The sequence below is a fragment of the Nicotiana tomentosiformis genome, chromosome 4 (assembly GCF_000390325.3).
Source record: "Nicotiana tomentosiformis chromosome 4, ASM39032v3, whole genome shotgun sequence".
Classification (NCBI taxonomy): Eukaryota; Viridiplantae; Streptophyta; class Magnoliopsida; order Solanales; family Solanaceae; genus Nicotiana; species Nicotiana tomentosiformis.
Genome location: NC_090815.1, coordinates 45,008,695 through 45,026,665, shown reverse-complemented (window position 1 = coordinate 45,026,665; position 17,971 = coordinate 45,008,695). Strand labels below are relative to the sequence as shown.

General features: G+C 33.6%; 2 protein-coding genes across 4 annotated transcripts; one reads left to right on the top strand and one right to left on the bottom strand.

Annotated features, from left to right (window-relative positions):
• The first annotated feature begins 2,326 nt into the window (after nt 1-2,326).
• On the top strand, nt 2,327-6,529 carry LOC104090415 (transcription factor BHLH094). 3 transcript variants are annotated; one of them, XM_070199762.1, is made up of 6 exons: nt 2,327-2,806; nt 3,516-3,677; nt 3,832-3,897; nt 5,120-5,188; nt 5,264-5,335; nt 6,151-6,529. In XM_070199762.1, exons 1-6 carry the CDS (start codon nt 2,579-2,581, stop codon nt 6,274-6,276), a joined length of 723 nt encoding a protein of 240 aa, XP_070055863.1. In that variant the 5' UTR covers nt 2,327-2,578; the 3' UTR covers nt 6,277-6,529. The 3 variants fall into 3 exon arrangements, with proteins under 3 accessions (XP_070055863.1, XP_009593799.1, XP_070055862.1); XM_009595504.4 differs by having other exon boundaries at nt 3,486-3,677; XM_070199761.1 differs by having other exon boundaries at nt 2,328-2,806; nt 3,489-3,677.
• Nucleotides 6,530-10,160: 3,631 nt separating this feature from the next.
• On the bottom strand, nt 10,161-16,801 carry LOC104090414 (protein SHORT HYPOCOTYL IN WHITE LIGHT 1). The gene is made up of 4 exons (XM_009595502.4): nt 16,471-16,801; nt 16,163-16,387; nt 12,243-12,308; nt 10,161-10,543 (listed from the first exon to the last, which is right to left on the bottom strand). The coding sequence occupies exons 1-4, from the start codon at nt 16,618-16,620 to the stop codon at nt 10,400-10,402; spliced, it is 585 nt and encodes a 194-aa protein (XP_009593797.1). The 5' UTR covers nt 16,621-16,801; the 3' UTR covers nt 10,161-10,399.
• Between the last annotated feature and the right edge of the window lie 1,170 nt (nt 16,802-17,971).

Sequence of the window (17,971 nt, the reverse complement as noted above, 5' to 3'; positions counted from 1 at the left end):
ATTATTAATTACTTCCCCGTCTCATATTATCAGTCGTGGTTACTAAAAATAGTTGTCTCAAATTATTTGTCATTTTAAAAGTTCAAAAAAAAAAGTGATTATTTTTTTCATTTTTTACCCTTAATAATAATTGTTCTTCAAGATGATGATAACACATAAATAGAATAAATATTCAATGAAAAGCTAGAAATTTTATCTTACACATAAATAAGGGTAAAATAGTCTAATCCCTTTCCTAATTAATATTTTTTAAGGGACGTATAAAAGAGAAACATGATAGATAATTTGAGACTGAGGGAGTAGTAACAATTCTTTTATTATTGATCATCGTGTCATATAACAGCCACAATGAGCTACGACTTACAACTTTCCGATGAAGAATGATGTTTGCTGTTAGACTCATTACCAATCTAATGCAACAATTGATTACTAAGATAATACATGAGTTAACTTTAAATGCAATTTTTTGGAGTGATCACCTTGCAAAAGTTACGTTTGGAAAATATCGACGAAGAAAGAAGCAAAAGGAGAAGGTAACGTTTGAAACCTTCTTTAAGATGAATCACTTCGAATGATGCTAGAAGGTAAAGTTAACTGCCCAGTGTCTTGCTACATGGATTCTCGAGAAAAAATTAAAGCAGCAGAAGGTTTAAATCATTGCAGATTTTACAACGAATTGCCAAATACAAAACATCAACGAATGATTTGATGAGAAGAAAGTGGCAATAAAAAAACAGGTTCTAATTTTTTTACTTTACTTATTCTTTAGTTATCCATGCTTATGATATACGAAGTTTAATATGTATAAATGTTAGTATAGATGATCATGAGATCATAAGTATGATATTTGTGTTGCATGCATATTAAGATTAGGGATAATTACAATTATTATGGTCGTTATTTGTTTTATCAAATGAAATAGGTTTGTTGATATACAATTTGATAGCATGTATAAAAATAATATTATAGGTTCAACGTGAAGATTACATATATCATAAAAAAAGATAAGCCATGATATTCTTCTAATTTGCAAAAAATGCTATAAGAGAGTGAACGTCATAATAATAGTGCAACACGAAGATAGAGAATGTTGATCATAAAGGGAGATGAAACACATTGAAAAAATATTTTCCTATTTCATGGGAAAAAAAGGAGTTATTAATTTGCTTCCTATAATGTTTAGAGATTATTTAAGGCTTGAAGTTGGTGAAAGCAAAACATTATTAGTATTAGTTTGACTCCGTAGAAAATGATACACCAATTACTGAATACTTTGAATTCTTTAATATCAAATGATCTTTCACCACATAATTAAGTACATTGTCAAATCCATTATATTATTTACGTTTCTCTTATTCTCTCGCTTTCTCTCTATTTTTCTACACACACGCACGCACACACTTATGTGGCTACAAATACTAATAAAAAATTAGATATATTTATGCTTCCTTGAACATGTTTGTTTGAAAGAAATACACCTATCATGCTATTTAAAAATTTGGACATGCAAATGACTTATGCAACAGACTCAGCATACACATGTATTGTACATGCAGAAAAACTAACATATTTCTATATTTATGTGTTATTTTTGTATTTAGATTCTTATCATTTTACTGCTATTATGGTAGAATCATTTTTCTCCTATATACATGTTATAGTTTATGTGTCTTTGGCCTGTCTTGCTTGAATTTTGAGTCCAAGGAATATATGGCAAACAAATTGTGTCGATGGATTTCTATTGTACTCTTTTCTGAGTTAAATAATCATTTCTTCAATAATAGTTTTTCCAATGTTTTTGATAGAATCATTTTTGGATTCTATTCACATCTTAGTTTATGTGTCTTTAGTTATTCTTTCTTAAATGATATATATATATATATATATATATATATATATATATATATATATATATATATATATATATATATATATATATATATATACTCCTTCCGTTTCAATTTATGTGAACATATTTTTATATATATATACTCCTTCCGTTTCAATTTATGTGAACATATTTTTTTTTTAGCCAGTGTAAAAAAGAATGACTTCTTTCCTTATTTGAAAACAATTTACTTTTATGCAAAGATTTATAGCCACACAAAATATATGTACCTCATTTTACACTACAAGTTCAAAAATCTTCTCTATTCTCTTAAACTCTGTGCCCAATCAAATGAGTTTATATAAATTGAAAGGGATAGAGTATATATTTTATATATATTTTACAAATATATATGTGGAATACACGTAGAGAGACTAGTATTTAAAAAAAGAAGAAGGAATCTTTTTCTATATATAAGTGAAGTGAGAGTGGATCGAGTACACGTGAGTTGGAAAACACTGGGAGTTAAGACCTCATTCGAAGTCACTTCTTTTCAACTCTTCTCTCTCTCTCTCTCTCTCTCTCTCTCTCTCTCTCTCTCTCTCTACAGTGAATAGTGAATAGTGGTGGTGGACAGTCCATCTCGCCCAGACACACACCCTTTAACTCTGTTCTTCTTGTTCCCCGCTTTGATTTCTCTACATTTTCTTTATTTATTTATTTATGTTATTACATTAGCATTTTTCTAAAATGGATCCAATGATGAATGAAGCAAGAGCATTTCAAGCTGCCGCCGCTAATCCGCCCTTTAATTTGGCGGAGATCTGGCCCTTTCCGATCAATGCGTATGCTAATGGAGATCACCATATTCCCATGAATGATCTCGACCACAGAACAAATCATCGAACCGGTTCAGCTACGAAACGACGCGACGATGACGAATCTGCCAAAGGAGTTTCAACTAGTGGCAATGGCTTGGTATTCTTTTTCAAATTTATCTTAAATTTTTTATTGCATTGCTGTGGCAACTGCAGTAGTGTACGTTAATGCTGCTCTTCAGTTAATTCTGCCTTCCTTTATTTGATTAAACAATAATTACTTCGTATTCAAATCCTGAATAGAGGGAAACAGACTTACTAATTTGGATTGAAGATTAGTTCATTGATTGAGCTTCTGTTATTTTATCTTGCTCATTATCATGGACCGATGTAGAGGGTGAGTTACGGATTCTTGATCTGAACCCAGTAGCTTTGGCTCATACAAATTATGGATTCTTGATCTGAAACTAGTAGCTTTGGCTCATACAAATGTAAGTACAAGTTATTGATTTAGAACACAGTTAATCAAATGAATTGTGGTAAAATCCCCGACTAGAATCCAAAAGCTCAAATTCTGGATCTGCCTATGTGATCGATGTGCTATTTGTAGAAAGCTGGTAAAGAATGAGATGGGTACATCATTTATTGTTGACCCTTCCTGTTTCTTGGTGCAATGTTTTGTGTTAGTTAGAGTGGACCTTTTTCGCAATTGATTTATGTTGACTTTTCTATCTGATTCTTGTTTGTTTTGAGGTGATCACATTCCGGATAATTCTGGGGTGATGTTAATATACAAAATGTCGTCCTTATAATTTTTTACATCTTTTACTATTTTTTAGCAGAGTGAATCTGATAGTAAACGATTGAAGGCCACGGGATCAAATGAGAACCATGAATCCGGGGGTGATGGGGAAGGGAATTCAGGAAAATCTGCAGACCAACCTGCAAAGTCAGCTGAACCACCTAAAGATTACATTCATGTGCGAGCAAGGAGAGGTCAAGCTACCGATAGTCACAGCCTAGCAGAAAGAGTAATTCTTCCTCATTATTTTCATCATTTACACTTTCTTATCCGACATTAATTCCAAATGCACTATGGGGTTTTGTGGAAAAGTCATAATTTGGAAATGATGGTTATGTATGAGCAATAATGGAATTTGCTGATTGGACCATTTTGGTTTGCAGGCCAGGAGAGAAAAGATCAGTGAGAGGATGAAAATCCTACAAGACTTGGTCCCTGGTTGTAACAAGGTATGCTACAGTTTCCTTTATCTTTCTACTGTTGAAAAATCTGAAGCAACCTTCATTCCGATCAGCTGCGTTTCCATTTGTTTTGTTTTTAGTTATTAGATGAATCTGAAAGTACCAAAAAAAAGAAAATCTAATGCATACTGATACTTTTGGTGGTCTTGGACTTTATTACCAGAGGCGGATCTAGGATTTCTAATACATGGGTGCATTACTAAAAAAAGGAGGAAAAAATGTATTAAGTGGGAATTGATTGCTATTCCTCTTGGTAAATAACTCAACCTTCAACCAAGTGCACCATCCAGCCTTCTTAGAGCATGGGTGCCAACAGTTAGTATTATACCAGTTTTACAAAATATGTACATAAAATATTTAATTTTACGGAGAGGCCATGGGTTCACGTGCCCCATAATCCCCCCTATAAATCCGCCTCTGACCGAATGTCCCTATTTTTTGGTTGAGATGATAGGGTTGAGTCTCACTGGCAAAACCTGCTAACCTTGTCATCCTTTTCAAACAAAGGCTCACAAAATTTCTTTCAGAAATTGCACTACAGTCAAATTGGATCAATGTTGGTCTCCTTAGTTGACATCTCAAAGACATCAACTTCGACAAAATAAGACAGTAGCAGTTAGCAAATTTCTTAAAGAGCCCCTATGCAAGCAAAGCCTTGGAACTTATCTTTCTTGTTTGTCATTATGATCAGCTTTCAATTTGTTGAATATTTAGCTGTGTGGATACAAATGAGCCATCTGTTTGAACTACTTATTAAAGCAACAGCATGTAGGTTTCGTCATATTTTTCTATGCCAAAGGTCTTTACTTGCTCTCCTACTTGACCTCAGAACTGTACCAGCCTTCCTGCTATCAGGCATTTGTTGGTGTTCAAAGAACTCTCTAACTGTACCCGCTGTTCCATTTGTCAGGAAACTATAGTGTAATGAACCTAATGTCTCTAAAGCTACCTGCATTCCAGCCACATGATTGGTGCAGGAATTGTGCTGGTTTTAACATCTAATTTCTTCTGGAAAATAGAGCAGAATGAACCTGATGTCTCTAAAGCTGCCTGCGTTCTAGCCCCATCGCTGGTGCTAGGATGGTGGGACTTTAACCTCTAATTCTCTTCACATAAATTAACATCAAAATGTGAATCCAATTTCAATGGTATGTACCATTTGCTTTTGAAATGCAATGGGGAAAGTCAGTTTGACATTGTTTGGTTACAGGTTATTGGAAAAGCTCTCGTCCTTGATGAGATAATCAATTATGTCCAATCATTACAACGCCAGGTTGAGGTATGCTATCCACCTTACTTGTTGCACTGTTCTTGTTGAGACTTCTACACTAAACATTTTTTCTTGAATCTTCAGTTCCTATCGATGAAGCTTGAAGCAGTTAATACAAGAGTACCCCCACACATCGAAGGATTTCCTACTAAAGATGTAAGTGTTACATCAGAACGTCTTTCCAGTTGTATTTTATTCTTCATTGTTCATGTCGATAACAAACCAGTAATTTGCATTTCTGATGACCTTAAACATGTCCTTCATGGAAACTACACATATAATCTTGTTTGTCGAACACTTTTAACTCCACTAGAACCTCAGCTACCTTCTAACTTGCTGATATATAAGGGTGAACTCTATGCCCTTATCCGATATCTGTCTTTTTCATGGCATAACTTCCCGTCAGCCTTGGATGTCGTATCAAGATTTTTGGTGTTTGGAGGAGGTTGGGGGCCTTGTGCCCACATCTAGCAAACCACCTCCGACTTCTGAGACTGGCTTGGTATTAGCTCCTTGAAATTATAATTAGTGATTAAATAGCAGCACGCAAAATTTCTGAGACTGGCGGAAAACTTATCAAAGACTGATTTGAAAGTTATGGATAAATGCCTAGCAATTCTGAACACAGAACTGTAGCGATTGACAGTTGGCAATTGTTTAGGTTTCTCTGAGCTACTCTTATTATCATCTCGCTTTACAAAGTATATCTTAGTTTGAAGATACAAGATTGCAACGAGTGTGTATAAGAGGGATCACTTAACAGCACGTTGAAATTTAGCTCCTGATATAAGTTGGAAAGGTGTTAAGAAAAACCAAAGCAAAATTGTAAAGAGAGAAAAGGAAGATATTCTAAGCTCAAAAAGGAAAATACATTCTGTAATTTTAAAAATAATTTAGCACAAATAATCGTACATAGAGAAATGTTTTCAATTCTTAGATGAAATCATAACGAGGTGCTCTGGTTTTTCCAGCTCGGGCAGCAAGCATTCGAGGCAAACGCTATGGCATTTGGTTCACAAGGTACAAGGGAATATGCTGGGGGAACATCACCAGATTGGTTGCATATGCAGATTGGTGGTGGATTTGAAAGAAGATAAAGTAAATAATCGGCATCAAAGGCTAATAAATTCTTAGGAGGCTAAATAATAGTTCCTTGATTTAAAGATAGCTTGTTTCTGATCAGGCACAGAGTTGTTGAAAATCTTTAGGACAGCCAGAAACAAATCACCGTATCTTCTGTTCATTGTTCATTGTACGGAATCTATCGTATATGATGAATGAATAGTATAATGGTGAAGATGCCTATTTGAAATGGTTATTAAGGTATATCAAGAAGCTGAAGTTTGTGCCTGTTGTTCTAAAAGCATTTGTGGGAAGAAGTAACACGGAGTAGAAGGCACTCTTTTTATTTATTTATAATAACAGTGGTGTTCAGACTTCAGTTTAGCTTTAGCTTTAAGTGGATGTCTATTAATATAACTAGTTACATATCAATCAATATATTTTTTTTTTAAATGATTTGATTGTTTAAAGTATACATGAGTGGGATGAGTAACATGAAATTTTAATGCAACATTATTTGACATATTCCATGTGAAATTGAGGCCGGGTAGTACAATGTGTAATGAAATTAATTTTGATGTTATTAGGTCCAAACATGCAATACGTATCTCACACATAATATTTTATTTTGAAACGATATATGTTTCATTCTCATGTTTCAACTGGTATGTCATGACCAGAACTCTTGACATCTATGTAATTTTAATTCACAGTTTGTACATACATGACATGTACTATCATGTGAGAACTATTAACAAGCTTCTACACGTCAAGACAACAAAATTATAATAGAATCAAATAAAATTCAATATTGTTCATTCAAGAATTATTTGCATTTACCTGTCATTAAAAAAGCTAACTATTGAGGGTACAATTCTTGCAACCTTATTTTTCCAACTAAAACGACCAAGCATAACAACCCTGATTGAAGAGTTCTACCTCTTAGTTCTTCAGCCACCTAATAGTACTACTTTATTTCAGTTGTCAAATATTGGCTAACCCACCAAAATTTATAGAACATATGTATCCCATATAATTTAGTATACAATTTTAAAAAATCGCATATATTATTAAACAATATGTTTGAATTATAAAATAAACGTTTGAAAAAGTATCTTATTTTGATTCAAACACATTGTTTGAATCAAATAAACGTTTATTTGATTGCCTACTTTCTTTTGTGATTATCAAGCATAATATACTAAACATAAAAAGATTTACTAAATAGTAAGGTTGGAGTAATAGTTCATTAATATCCTCTAGACTCAGATTTGTTGAATTTGATGTGACATTGTTAAGATAATTGAATTTGGCCTATATAATGTTGGTAAGATAATATGTGTAGATACGAATATAGATATATATAGATATCGTGTTATAATTTCAAAATACCATTCTATTCAAGCAAGATAACTTGAATCTAAATTTTTTATAATTTTACATATAACAATAATAATTTATTAATATTTAAAAGGAACGAAAAATCATAATATTAACATTTATATGTATTTTATCTACCACACACTGTCCTCCAATAAAAGAATGCTTATTTAATTGAACAATACCTAACAAAATTTTCAACAAAATGGAATAAAATATGCCCCATGAGAAGAAAGAATAGTGGAATGCTCATGCACTCGTTGGACGTGACAATAGATATATGAATTATGATAAATTCTTTGAAAATTCACATATATAAGTCTAGTGTATTAAGTATTCCTCAATGGATACATATATCCTGCAATGTAGAAGCAACGGTTGTAGAGATATATGGTCATTGCATCATTTTCTTATCTCTTCAATGTCAGTATGTGCCTTATAAATAAAGTAATTCAATAAATTACACTAATACTTTAATTATTTTTTATAAAATTGTCGTATTAAATTAACCTAGTTAATTCTCAAATTATCATATCAGAAAATGAAAAATTCTGAAAAGGAAAACGAAAAGAAAATTTAAATAGGAAATGAAAGTTGAAGGGAGAAAAACTCGACTACGTAATATTTCATTTATGGCACAAGAGTATATGAATTTCGGAAAAAATATAAAATAAATACTATTTCATACTAAATAACAGTAGACGGTGTTGCTTAATTAAAAATTACATAAATAATATTAATATACAATTTCATGGACATTTATAGAAGAGACAATGAACTTACACGTTAAACTTGCAAATTTACTTCTTTCCTCGACTATATCTTCTTTTAAATGTTGATTTATATAAGTTGCTGATTGGTTTCTTAACCGATGGAAAAAGCATGATACTAAGAGGTAAAAAAGCTTACATTGAGATCATCCCACAGTAGCAATAAATTATATTGGCGCAAAAATTTCAGCGCATCTAAAATTTAACATTTAATAAGAGGTTATAATAGTCAAATGATGAAATTTAATCTTATTTTAGCGACTTGGTGTTGACCTCAAAAATTGGATTTATTCTGAACCTGTCAAATATTTATGCATTATGTAATAAAGAAAGTCCTATCTTACGATCAAATAATGCCAATAGTTAGAGTCTAAAGGCATATGCTATAAATCGATAGGTTGTCAAAGAAACTTGGGGAATCCAATATTGCCTTTTCTATATTTTAGTAACGATCTAACTTTAAAAAAAAACAAAAATTTAAGAGATCTCTAATTAATTTTTCATCCATGATTACTTTTATTAATACAATTTTTATAAATATTTAAATTAATGTATTAATCATCCACTAGTATAATTAAAAATTTAAGTTGATTATATATTATATTGTTTATTCTAAGAAAGTATCTATAGCCTCTTATTTGTAAAAAAGATTTGAATCAATTGAGCAATTTCTTATTATGTGTTTCATTGTTCTTTTATAATCATAACTCAATTGTATAATATATTCTTCTAATTTCTTAACTTTCTTTCTGAATGATGCACATGACCAAACATAATTGTCATGGCAATTTACTTGTAAACACTATATGAAAGAAAAATAGATTCAAAAATACCATTGTGAAGCCAGCTAACCAGAAACAACTGAAGATTGAATTAAGTTGCCAACATACCATTAGATAAGCCCTGCAAATTAAAATATACAAACACTACCATTTTTTTTTATGTAAATAACTACTTATCACATATTATACGGAGTATACTATATATAACTTCATTTAATACTATCATAATCAGACTACACAATAAATAATTAATTTCTTATTTTCAATTTCAAATTCAAAGATTAAATAAAATCTACTAAAAAGCATCCAAAGCATCAAAGCCAATGATAAGAAGGCTGGAGGGAAATGCAACCCCTTCTTGCTTTTATATTGTTCTTTCATGATTGGCATTGCTTGATTTAAATTTATATTTTTATTAATTGAATTAATGTACATTTATCCAACTTCTCAATTTCTCTTTAGAAACGAAGAGATTGGCTAGTGGTTTGCTTGATTTCCTTTCACTAATTATTAATTGAAATAATTTTTCACTCCAACTCCCTACATTCTCTATACATTTAGCAGCGAATAGGTTGGCTAGTGGTTAACATAATGTAATGATTTATTTATTGAAGGGTATTAAGGCCACTTAACTTTTTATAGGGTTATTTTGGTCTTTCAATCTTCATCTTAAAGGTTCACACTTATACTATAGTATGATATACTAGGTAATTGTGTACTTTTCAAATAAACGCTATCCACCAAGACTAACAACAAAAGGAAATCACCAAAGGTTTTTTTAAGCTCTAGTGGGATTTGAATCCTTCCCATGTTTTCCTTTTTCCTGACGATTTAAAACTGCTGCTGTTTCCTTCTTGAAGAGAAATATTGATAAAACCAGTAAATAGAGATACTGCTTGACCATTTTAGCTAAGGAAGCATGCAATTGGCATAATAAGTAAACTAAATTGCCTCATATCTAGATCAAGATACACAGTTCAAGAGGAATAAAAACCACAAAGCTTCATCATCTGTCATTTGAAAATATGTGCAAACTCCAAGCAAAAAATGAATCAACTCCCTGTAGAAGCTGCCAAAATCTTCGAACATGTAAAATTCACATTGCCAAATTATAAGTGACTATTACTTACAGAACATTTTACTGCTAATAACAGTTTTTTTTGTTTTAAGAATTACTGTTGTATTGTTAATGATTAACCAGATGAAAGGTATGTGGCTAGGCTCAATCATGCAGCGGGTTGTGTTCTGCCATATGAACTTCCACCATTGTTAAAACCTGAGCTAGTAGACTGAAAGTAGGAAACAGCCGACCAGAGCACACGTAACAACAAAATTGCTACAAAGACAGCACCACCAAGTGTGCAGATCACCTAGAAGGACAATGATCATAATCAACAGGCAGTAGCAGAGTTCAATTAAAGATCAATATCTCATCCACACAAGAGCAGAAGTTGATATATTTAACCATTAATCATGCTTAAATTAGAATGGAAGACGTAAAATTGCTTTTCACTAGAACCTTCAGAACCTGTAGCGTTTAATCTTCTAATCCGGTTGAAGGTTTTGGCACATTACTTCTGAGTTAATGTGCATACAATTAGGTCAGAAACCATGAAACAAGTGCTTTTTCCAAAAGCCCTCGACATCAGATAAAACTATAACATGGTTGCATCCAGAGATACCCTTGATTTAACTGTCTAGATACAGATAAATTACTCACTGCCTAATGCTCGGTGGAAAAGATCTAAAAACTTCTATCATCTTCCTATATATTTCTTTCTCCTGTTTTTTTTTACCTCCCTGTTAGTACCCAAAGCAGCAGCAAAACGATTTTTCAAGTTGAAAGATTGAATAAATAGAAACATTACCCAAAGCAGCAGCAAAATGATTTTTCAAGTTGAACGATTGAATAAATAAAGTGCGAAGTACTGGCAGACTTTACACGTGCACACACACCCGAAGAAACAGACTGGTTCAGCTAACACGGTAGATCAAAAATACCCCCTCTGTCCGAAATGTTTGTCTTTTTCTGAGGGTCAAACTAAGTTATCATGCACTAACAGTTTTTATTCTACTCCTCACTGATTTGATATGAGTATTTTGTAATTTATACTCCCTCGGTTCCATTTTATATGAGGGTAACTTGATTGGAACGAGGCTCAAGATGTTAAATTTGATTTTCAGCTGATCCCTGCCTATAAATAGGCATCACTTCTCATTTGCATCACTCATCATAACAGTGTTCTTTTTCTCTGGCAATAAAACTATACTCTGTGTGACTGTAAATTAGGCAAAAATTGTCGAACCACGTAAATCTTATCTTGTAAAGTTAATTGAATTTTTCTTTTCGTTAATTTTTCCTTCCTATTTCCTGACACGCTTCCCGTTATCAAAATAAAATACTTGGCTTATGAATTAATATAAGTGAGAGAAAAAATAATGATTAGTAATTGAAAGTTTGATAGAGAAAATATCACATTATTAAAGTTAAAAGAATTTGAACACCTTAATGAGCTTGAATTCTTGAAAGTTGCAAAGGTTGTACGAAAATGGTTTGGCATCAAACACTTTGGGAAGTCCCAAATAGGAAAGAGTATCATACAAATCAAGATGGAGAGAAAAGTACTCTTCGCACAATTTTTGAACATCTAAATTAAATTCAAAAAGTAAATTCAATCTAGTTGCGCAGTTAGTCTAAGTGACCATTGATTGATAAATGAAAATGACAAACAAATAGGGAAAGAAATAGTAGCATAATTTGTATATATGTTTACTAATTATATGGTAAAAGTTCTAGATGTAAAGGACTTTCCATGTCTCTAGAAAATACAAAACAAAAAACTAAATTTACACTTTTATTTTATAAGCATTATGCTGGATAAATTATATAAACCTCTTTTATATTACATTTTTAGAACTGCATATCTGTTTCCTTTAATTAGTGGATAGGCAGCTTGAAGCCACAAAGAAGCAGAAAACAGATTTGATTAAATGGGCAAACCCTTAAAACAAGTAGCATGCCATTATTCTATGTTCTCTGTAAGAGAAAATGACATGGCAGAGGAATACCTCAAGAAATGCCTTCAAGATGGAGAGTGAAGCCAAAATTAGAACTCCATCAACTGCAAAAGAAACCTGCATTCCTCCAACAATGAGAAGAGATAAGAGAGAAGATTCTGAACATAACTTCTGGAAATGATCAATTAGAAGATCAAAACTAAGAAAACACCGAAAGCACTGATAGCCCCGATATGGTAAATAAAGAAAAGAAACACGGTACTATACCAGGTATGAGCTGAATTGAAGTTTCTAAAGGTGGATTGACTCATGTTGCCATGAAAGCACAAATCAACTTAACTCGTAAAAGTAAGAAAACCATAAAGTTAGCACACTAGGAGATATACCAACTTACTATTACCATGCAATGGGATAAGTCATTGCAATTCTGCTAAACATCCATTCCCTTTTAAAGAGGTGGCTAAAGCGAAGTTGGGAAACCAGATACCTTGGAATTCACGTTAGATTGATGCTCATGCTAGCTTCAAATGGGAAATCATAAAAAGTGTGTCGTTACAACCCAAAACTTCTAACTAATTTACACGTAAATTGCTCTATGCAATACCCTGATTACCTAAGTTGCTCGGACTCGGGTGCGGGTGTCCGATACGGGTGCGGATCTAGAGGTCGGATCCTTCATGATCTAAATTTTAAGATTCGAGGATACGGATCCAGGTATAGATACGGGTGCAGAGATTCGACTAAAAATAATTCAAATATCTAAAATAAAGTTACAAAAATATGTCCAAATTATGAGACATTATGTGAAAACTCAAGGTATTCCGAGAAGGAGATAATATTGATCAAGAGCAGAATCCAAGAAGGAGATAAAAGGAAAAGAACCGACATATAATTTCTCTTCAGTTTTACCCTAGTTTTTATTTTGATTTCAGTTACACTATATATGTCCCAAATTTCTCCTCGATTTTGGTCAAAGTACCCAAAATCGGTTGATCAGATTCGGTACGGATCCCACACCCACACCCACGTCGTGTCGACAGGAGTGCAGCAACGAAAGTGAAGAGTCCGAGCAACTTGGCTGATTGCTGGTCTTAAAAGAATTTGATACACCCATCTTTAATACAACAAAACAGAGACAACTCTGTCTGGATAAATGGTGTGTTCGGTATAGGCCAGTCATTTTCCGAAAAATGACTTATTTTTAGAAAAATATTTTCATGGAAAATGTTTTCCAATGTTTGGTTGAACATTGGAAAATATTTTCCAGAAAATACATTTTTTAAAGATTTATAATAATATTAGCAAACTGGATAGTGTTTTGTTGAATACTGAGTATTAAAAATTGATAATAATGTCAAGTGTTAGTTAAAGCAGTGATATGAAGTTAAAAGTTGATATAATTGTGAAATAAAATGATTTCCGCCCATAGGTGAGAAGTCATTTTTCCCCTTCAGTGATAAATGTTTTCCCTGAAAAGTATTTTCTGGAAACCAAAACCAGAAAATGACTTTTCTCTAGAAAACATTTTTCAGAAAAAAAATTTCATCATACCAAACACACCCAAAATCCACACATGTTGAGTTATGATTTTCTTCATTCCTCATTCAAGAGCTGATGGTGAATGACCCAAGATACGCTGCTTTCCATCAATGGAAGAAGACCACAGTAGTACCATAGAATATCAAATAACACTGATCTCTCAACCAACCATAATGTCACAGAAGACTGTACTACCTGTTATACCGCCAGTGGCCCCGACAGTGCCACGCTACGCAGACAACACATATCAGGGTTACCTACAGTGCAGCAAGAGTATTAGTCGCTTGGGCACAGTGTTGAATTCAAGAGGAGTGAAATCTCGGGATGGAGCTTGAAAGATGTTAAGATGCAAGACTGCACACACCGAAAATGGCCTTGTTTCTAATTCAGTTCATACAAATTTCACTTGCCATAATCTCACCGTTGCTGTGATCATATGCAACTTCAAACGGTAATGACACTGTCCACAAATATGAGAATGAACTGAAACTTGACAGGGGAATAGAGGATGTTCAAAACGAGTCTATATAACTGAAGCCACCATGATAGTGTCAACAACATGTTTACTCCTGTCGCTTTGTTTATTTTAAGACATATATAAGGGGACATAAATTGTGACTGCATACTGTGCGTGCCACCAACAAGCTGCACGACTGAACAATCTCGGATGTCATCCTCAGGAGCTTGTCTAGCAACTTGAAGGAGTGTTTAAGGTCACCAACGAGCTAGGAAAATCTATGGACAATGCATAGTCTCGGTGCTAAAATTGAGTGTCCGTAGTTGGATGTTGCCAGTACGTGATGACTATGTTCTACAGGCTACAATTTGCGAGTGAAAAACACCTCCCTGTTTTTGAACACTGGAGGCACCACTCTTTTAAATTTCGTGCATTAAGTTGTGAGCTTGGCTAGGTTCAATCTTGAGAGAAGGATCAATTGTCTTAGAAGTGTATTTAAGAAGCAACATCACATGATGGCTGGAAATGTCTTACACTATATGCTAAGTGTGAGTATTATTTGACAGTCGCACTAGAAGCAAGAAAAGGACTTAGGATTGACCCTCATCTGGTGATGATAAGTGGGTATGTTGGTGCAAGCACGAGGCAAGTGCACAAACTTTTAATTTGAAATTTCCCTACTCGAGCAATGATCAGTATGAAGTAAGAGGCGACCAATGGCCTTAGCCATTACAGATGCACATACACAATATATGAGTTGCGGTCCAAGAGTATTATATCTAGTGAAGGACAAAGCCTCAAGCACACGATGAGCGGCCTGTGTTATGCAAACCTCCCACTGACTACAAGCTCTACCATGAGATTGTCATGACCATAGTCCAAGAGGAACACAATTGTTTTTTAAGAAAAAGACTAAGAGGGTGAGATCTTTGTTGAGTTGACGCTTAAGGCATTAAGAAGCATGAGAGTATTCTGCTAATTTACTTTGAGCACCTGATCATGCCACCATGTTATCTGCTAGGAAGGCTTGAGATGAGAGTAGACTGGTTTGTGGTTTAATGTGACCACAAGCGTCACATTGGCAATTTGTGTACCACTGCCGCTATAGGAGAGTTGCCCATGACGATGTTTATGTAAAAGGTGAAGAAAGCCATTTTGAGGGAGATCAGGTGGTTGGTGCAACTGAAACAGGGATGCACCTACAGTTGAATAACATAAGTCTTTTGACGATCTACTTGAGAATTGACACCACTGCCCGTTTACCTCCCTCCACATACAAATAAAAGAAAGTTTATCCTTCAATCGGAACTAATGGCCATCATACATCTACAAATAACCATAAAAATGCTTAGTTTTTCAGCATCCTAACACAGTCAAGGTGAGATGCTGATAGAGAGCGTACGGATTTTCCTATACATGTCTATCAATTACTTAGTCACCTCAGTCCAAGAAATGTACAGTCTAGTTCCAGGTAGATAAGCTTCACTTATAGCATTAAACTTATGCCTATGAAAGGACACTTAGTTCAGCAACAAAGTCTTTTTGACACCAATTCCCCTATTTGTTAGGGGTGTGCAGATGCATTCTTTGAACTCGAACTACATATTTAGTTGAAATAAACATACGCACGCACCACAAAGTCCAAACCCATTGTCAGAAATGATTAAGTGACACTCTGCATTTTAGAGGTGGATCTATGATTTGAACTCTATGGGTTCGAGTTTCGGGATTCTACCACAACTCATTTGATTTACTAGGTTCGAAATCAATAATTTGTATCTATTTAGTGATTTTTTTAAAACAAATATAGAGAGTCCGAGCCAAAGCTATAGGGTTCAGATTATCCCATAAATTACACTCTACATCCGCCCCAGCAGTGCACCCTCTAACTTAAAGCCCCGGGGCTCCAACACTGCTAGTAATTGATATGCTTAATTATTGAGTATACTAGAAAAGAGGGAGTTTGAAGAATTACAAGCTGTGGAGGAATGACGTCCGGCAGTATAGAACGAGTAGCTTTCCTAGCACGCTTTGAAACCTTCCTGAACATGCTCCCCACTAATCTCATTAGCAAATCCAAGCTGCTCTCTGTCTCCTCTTCCTCGTCGCTATCTTCTTCATCCTCTTCCTCCACCAATTCATCTCCTTCAAAGTTCATTCCGTACATCCTCTCTGCTGCTTCTCCAAAAGACCCATCAAACTAAACACCGACAAAACCAGAAAAAAGGAAAAAATTAAATGATTGATTATTTGATTGCAAAAGATAGAAAAAAATTAATGGACCTTGGCATGGCAAATGATCAATTTGGGGTTTCTGTGAAGAAGCAAACGGAGAGGTAATGAGTGACAAGTTGGAGAAAGAAAACAAGTTGATGACAAGGATAAGTTGACGGGAAATGGTGGTGATATTGGGAATACGGCAGCTCCCGCCATTAGATATCTGATGAGATTGCTGTTAAGGTTCTGGTAAAGATTGATTAAAATGAAACAAATTAGCGACAAAAAGAAATAGAAAAAACAAAATGTTGACGACAGGTAGGCTATAATTGGTGCCGCCTGTGGTGCAGTAACCAGTACAACTTCCAACACTCAAAACTGATACAAATTGGAATTTGGCTTTCAGAAACTGCTGACAACAAATTTTGAAAAACTTTTTCAACCAAGTATTATTAGCTCCTGTTTGGCCACAAAGTTTGAATTTTATTTTTAAATATTTATTTGTTTATAGATTTTATTTATATTTTGACAAATTTTGAAAATAAAATCTTCAAATACCAATCTGGCTAGCTTTTGGATAGAGATTTGATTGAAACTTAAAAAATAGTTTTTGAAGTTGTGTTGAAAAATAATTTTTGGAAGTTAAAGTTGTGTTTGAATATATATTTTATTTGATAAAAAAATAAAGTTACGTGAGTGAAAGAAAAATTTTTATCCAAAAATGGGAACTTGAAAAATAATTCAAAAATTTGAAAAACACTGATCATATATAGCCAAAATAAAATACTAGTAGATATAGTATTTACTTTTTATTTATGTACTTAGTTTAGACTCACTTGTATATGCTAGGTTAACTACACTTATAATATCATGCTAGGTTAATCATTATCTTAGTTGTTTAAATATTTGTAATGAAGTAAATAACTCAAAATAGCTTGCCACTTGCAAAATACATAAAATCTGCTTTAATATAATTCATAAAAATATTAGGATCTTTTAATCATACTTAATCACATTCTTACACTATTTCATCTACACTAATTAATTGGTGAATGATCACTTACCAATTAATATTATAATTCTATCATAGGCTAATTATTATGGATTAATTCTTCAAAACTTTTAGAGTATTTTGTCACAGATACGTCTTTGTAATCTAATTCATTATACTCATTCCTGTTTATATTTTTACACTTTATTTCTTTTGGTCAAATCACTCATATGCAAACAATCATTCTTTTCTTTCCACTCCACTCCTTAAAGCTCTCTCCTACTTTAGTCATCCACTCAATTCCTAGGTTTGTAGGTATTACGGGTCATGAGCAAGTTTAGTAGAGTCTCGCGGATTGGTACAGAAACGTCTATACTTATCTTCGAGAGGCTACCAAAGTGTTAGAAAAACTTCACTTTCTTCAATACTTGTCGTGCGAGTTTATTTTTTTCCGAAGTTTGAACCTTGACTTTTTTATTCTCTCATAGATGGTGAGGACACGTGTGATCGGATCAGGCGAACATGCACCAGTACCACTAGTCAGGGCCGTGAGAGGCTGGGGCCGTGGTAGAGGAC

Bases quoted from the DNA above. Each gene is read 5' to 3' on its own strand.
- LOC104090415 (XM_009595504.4), top strand. From the start codon at position 2,579: ATGGATCCAATGATGAATGAAGCAAGAGCATTTCAAGCTGCCGCCGCT. The intron at 3,898-5,119 runs GTATGCTACAGT...GTTTGGTTACAG, and splicing joins TGGTCCCTGGTTGTAACAAG to GTTATTGGAAAAGCTCTCGT. The intron at 5,189-5,263 runs GTATGCTATCCA...TTGAATCTTCAG, and splicing joins CATTACAACGCCAGGTTGAG to TTCCTATCGATGAAGCTTGA.
- LOC104090414 (XM_009595502.4), bottom strand. From the start codon at position 16,620: ATGGCGGGAGCTGCCGTATTCCCAATATCACCACCATTTCCCGTCAAC. The intron at 12,309-16,162 runs GTAATTCTTCAA...GGAGGAATGCAG, and splicing joins ACGTCATTCCTCCACAGCTT to GTTTCTTTTGCAGTTGATGG. The intron at 10,544-12,242 runs GTATTCCTCTGC...TTGTCCTTCTAG, and splicing joins TCTTGAAGGCATTTCTTGAG to GTGATCTGCACACTTGGTGG.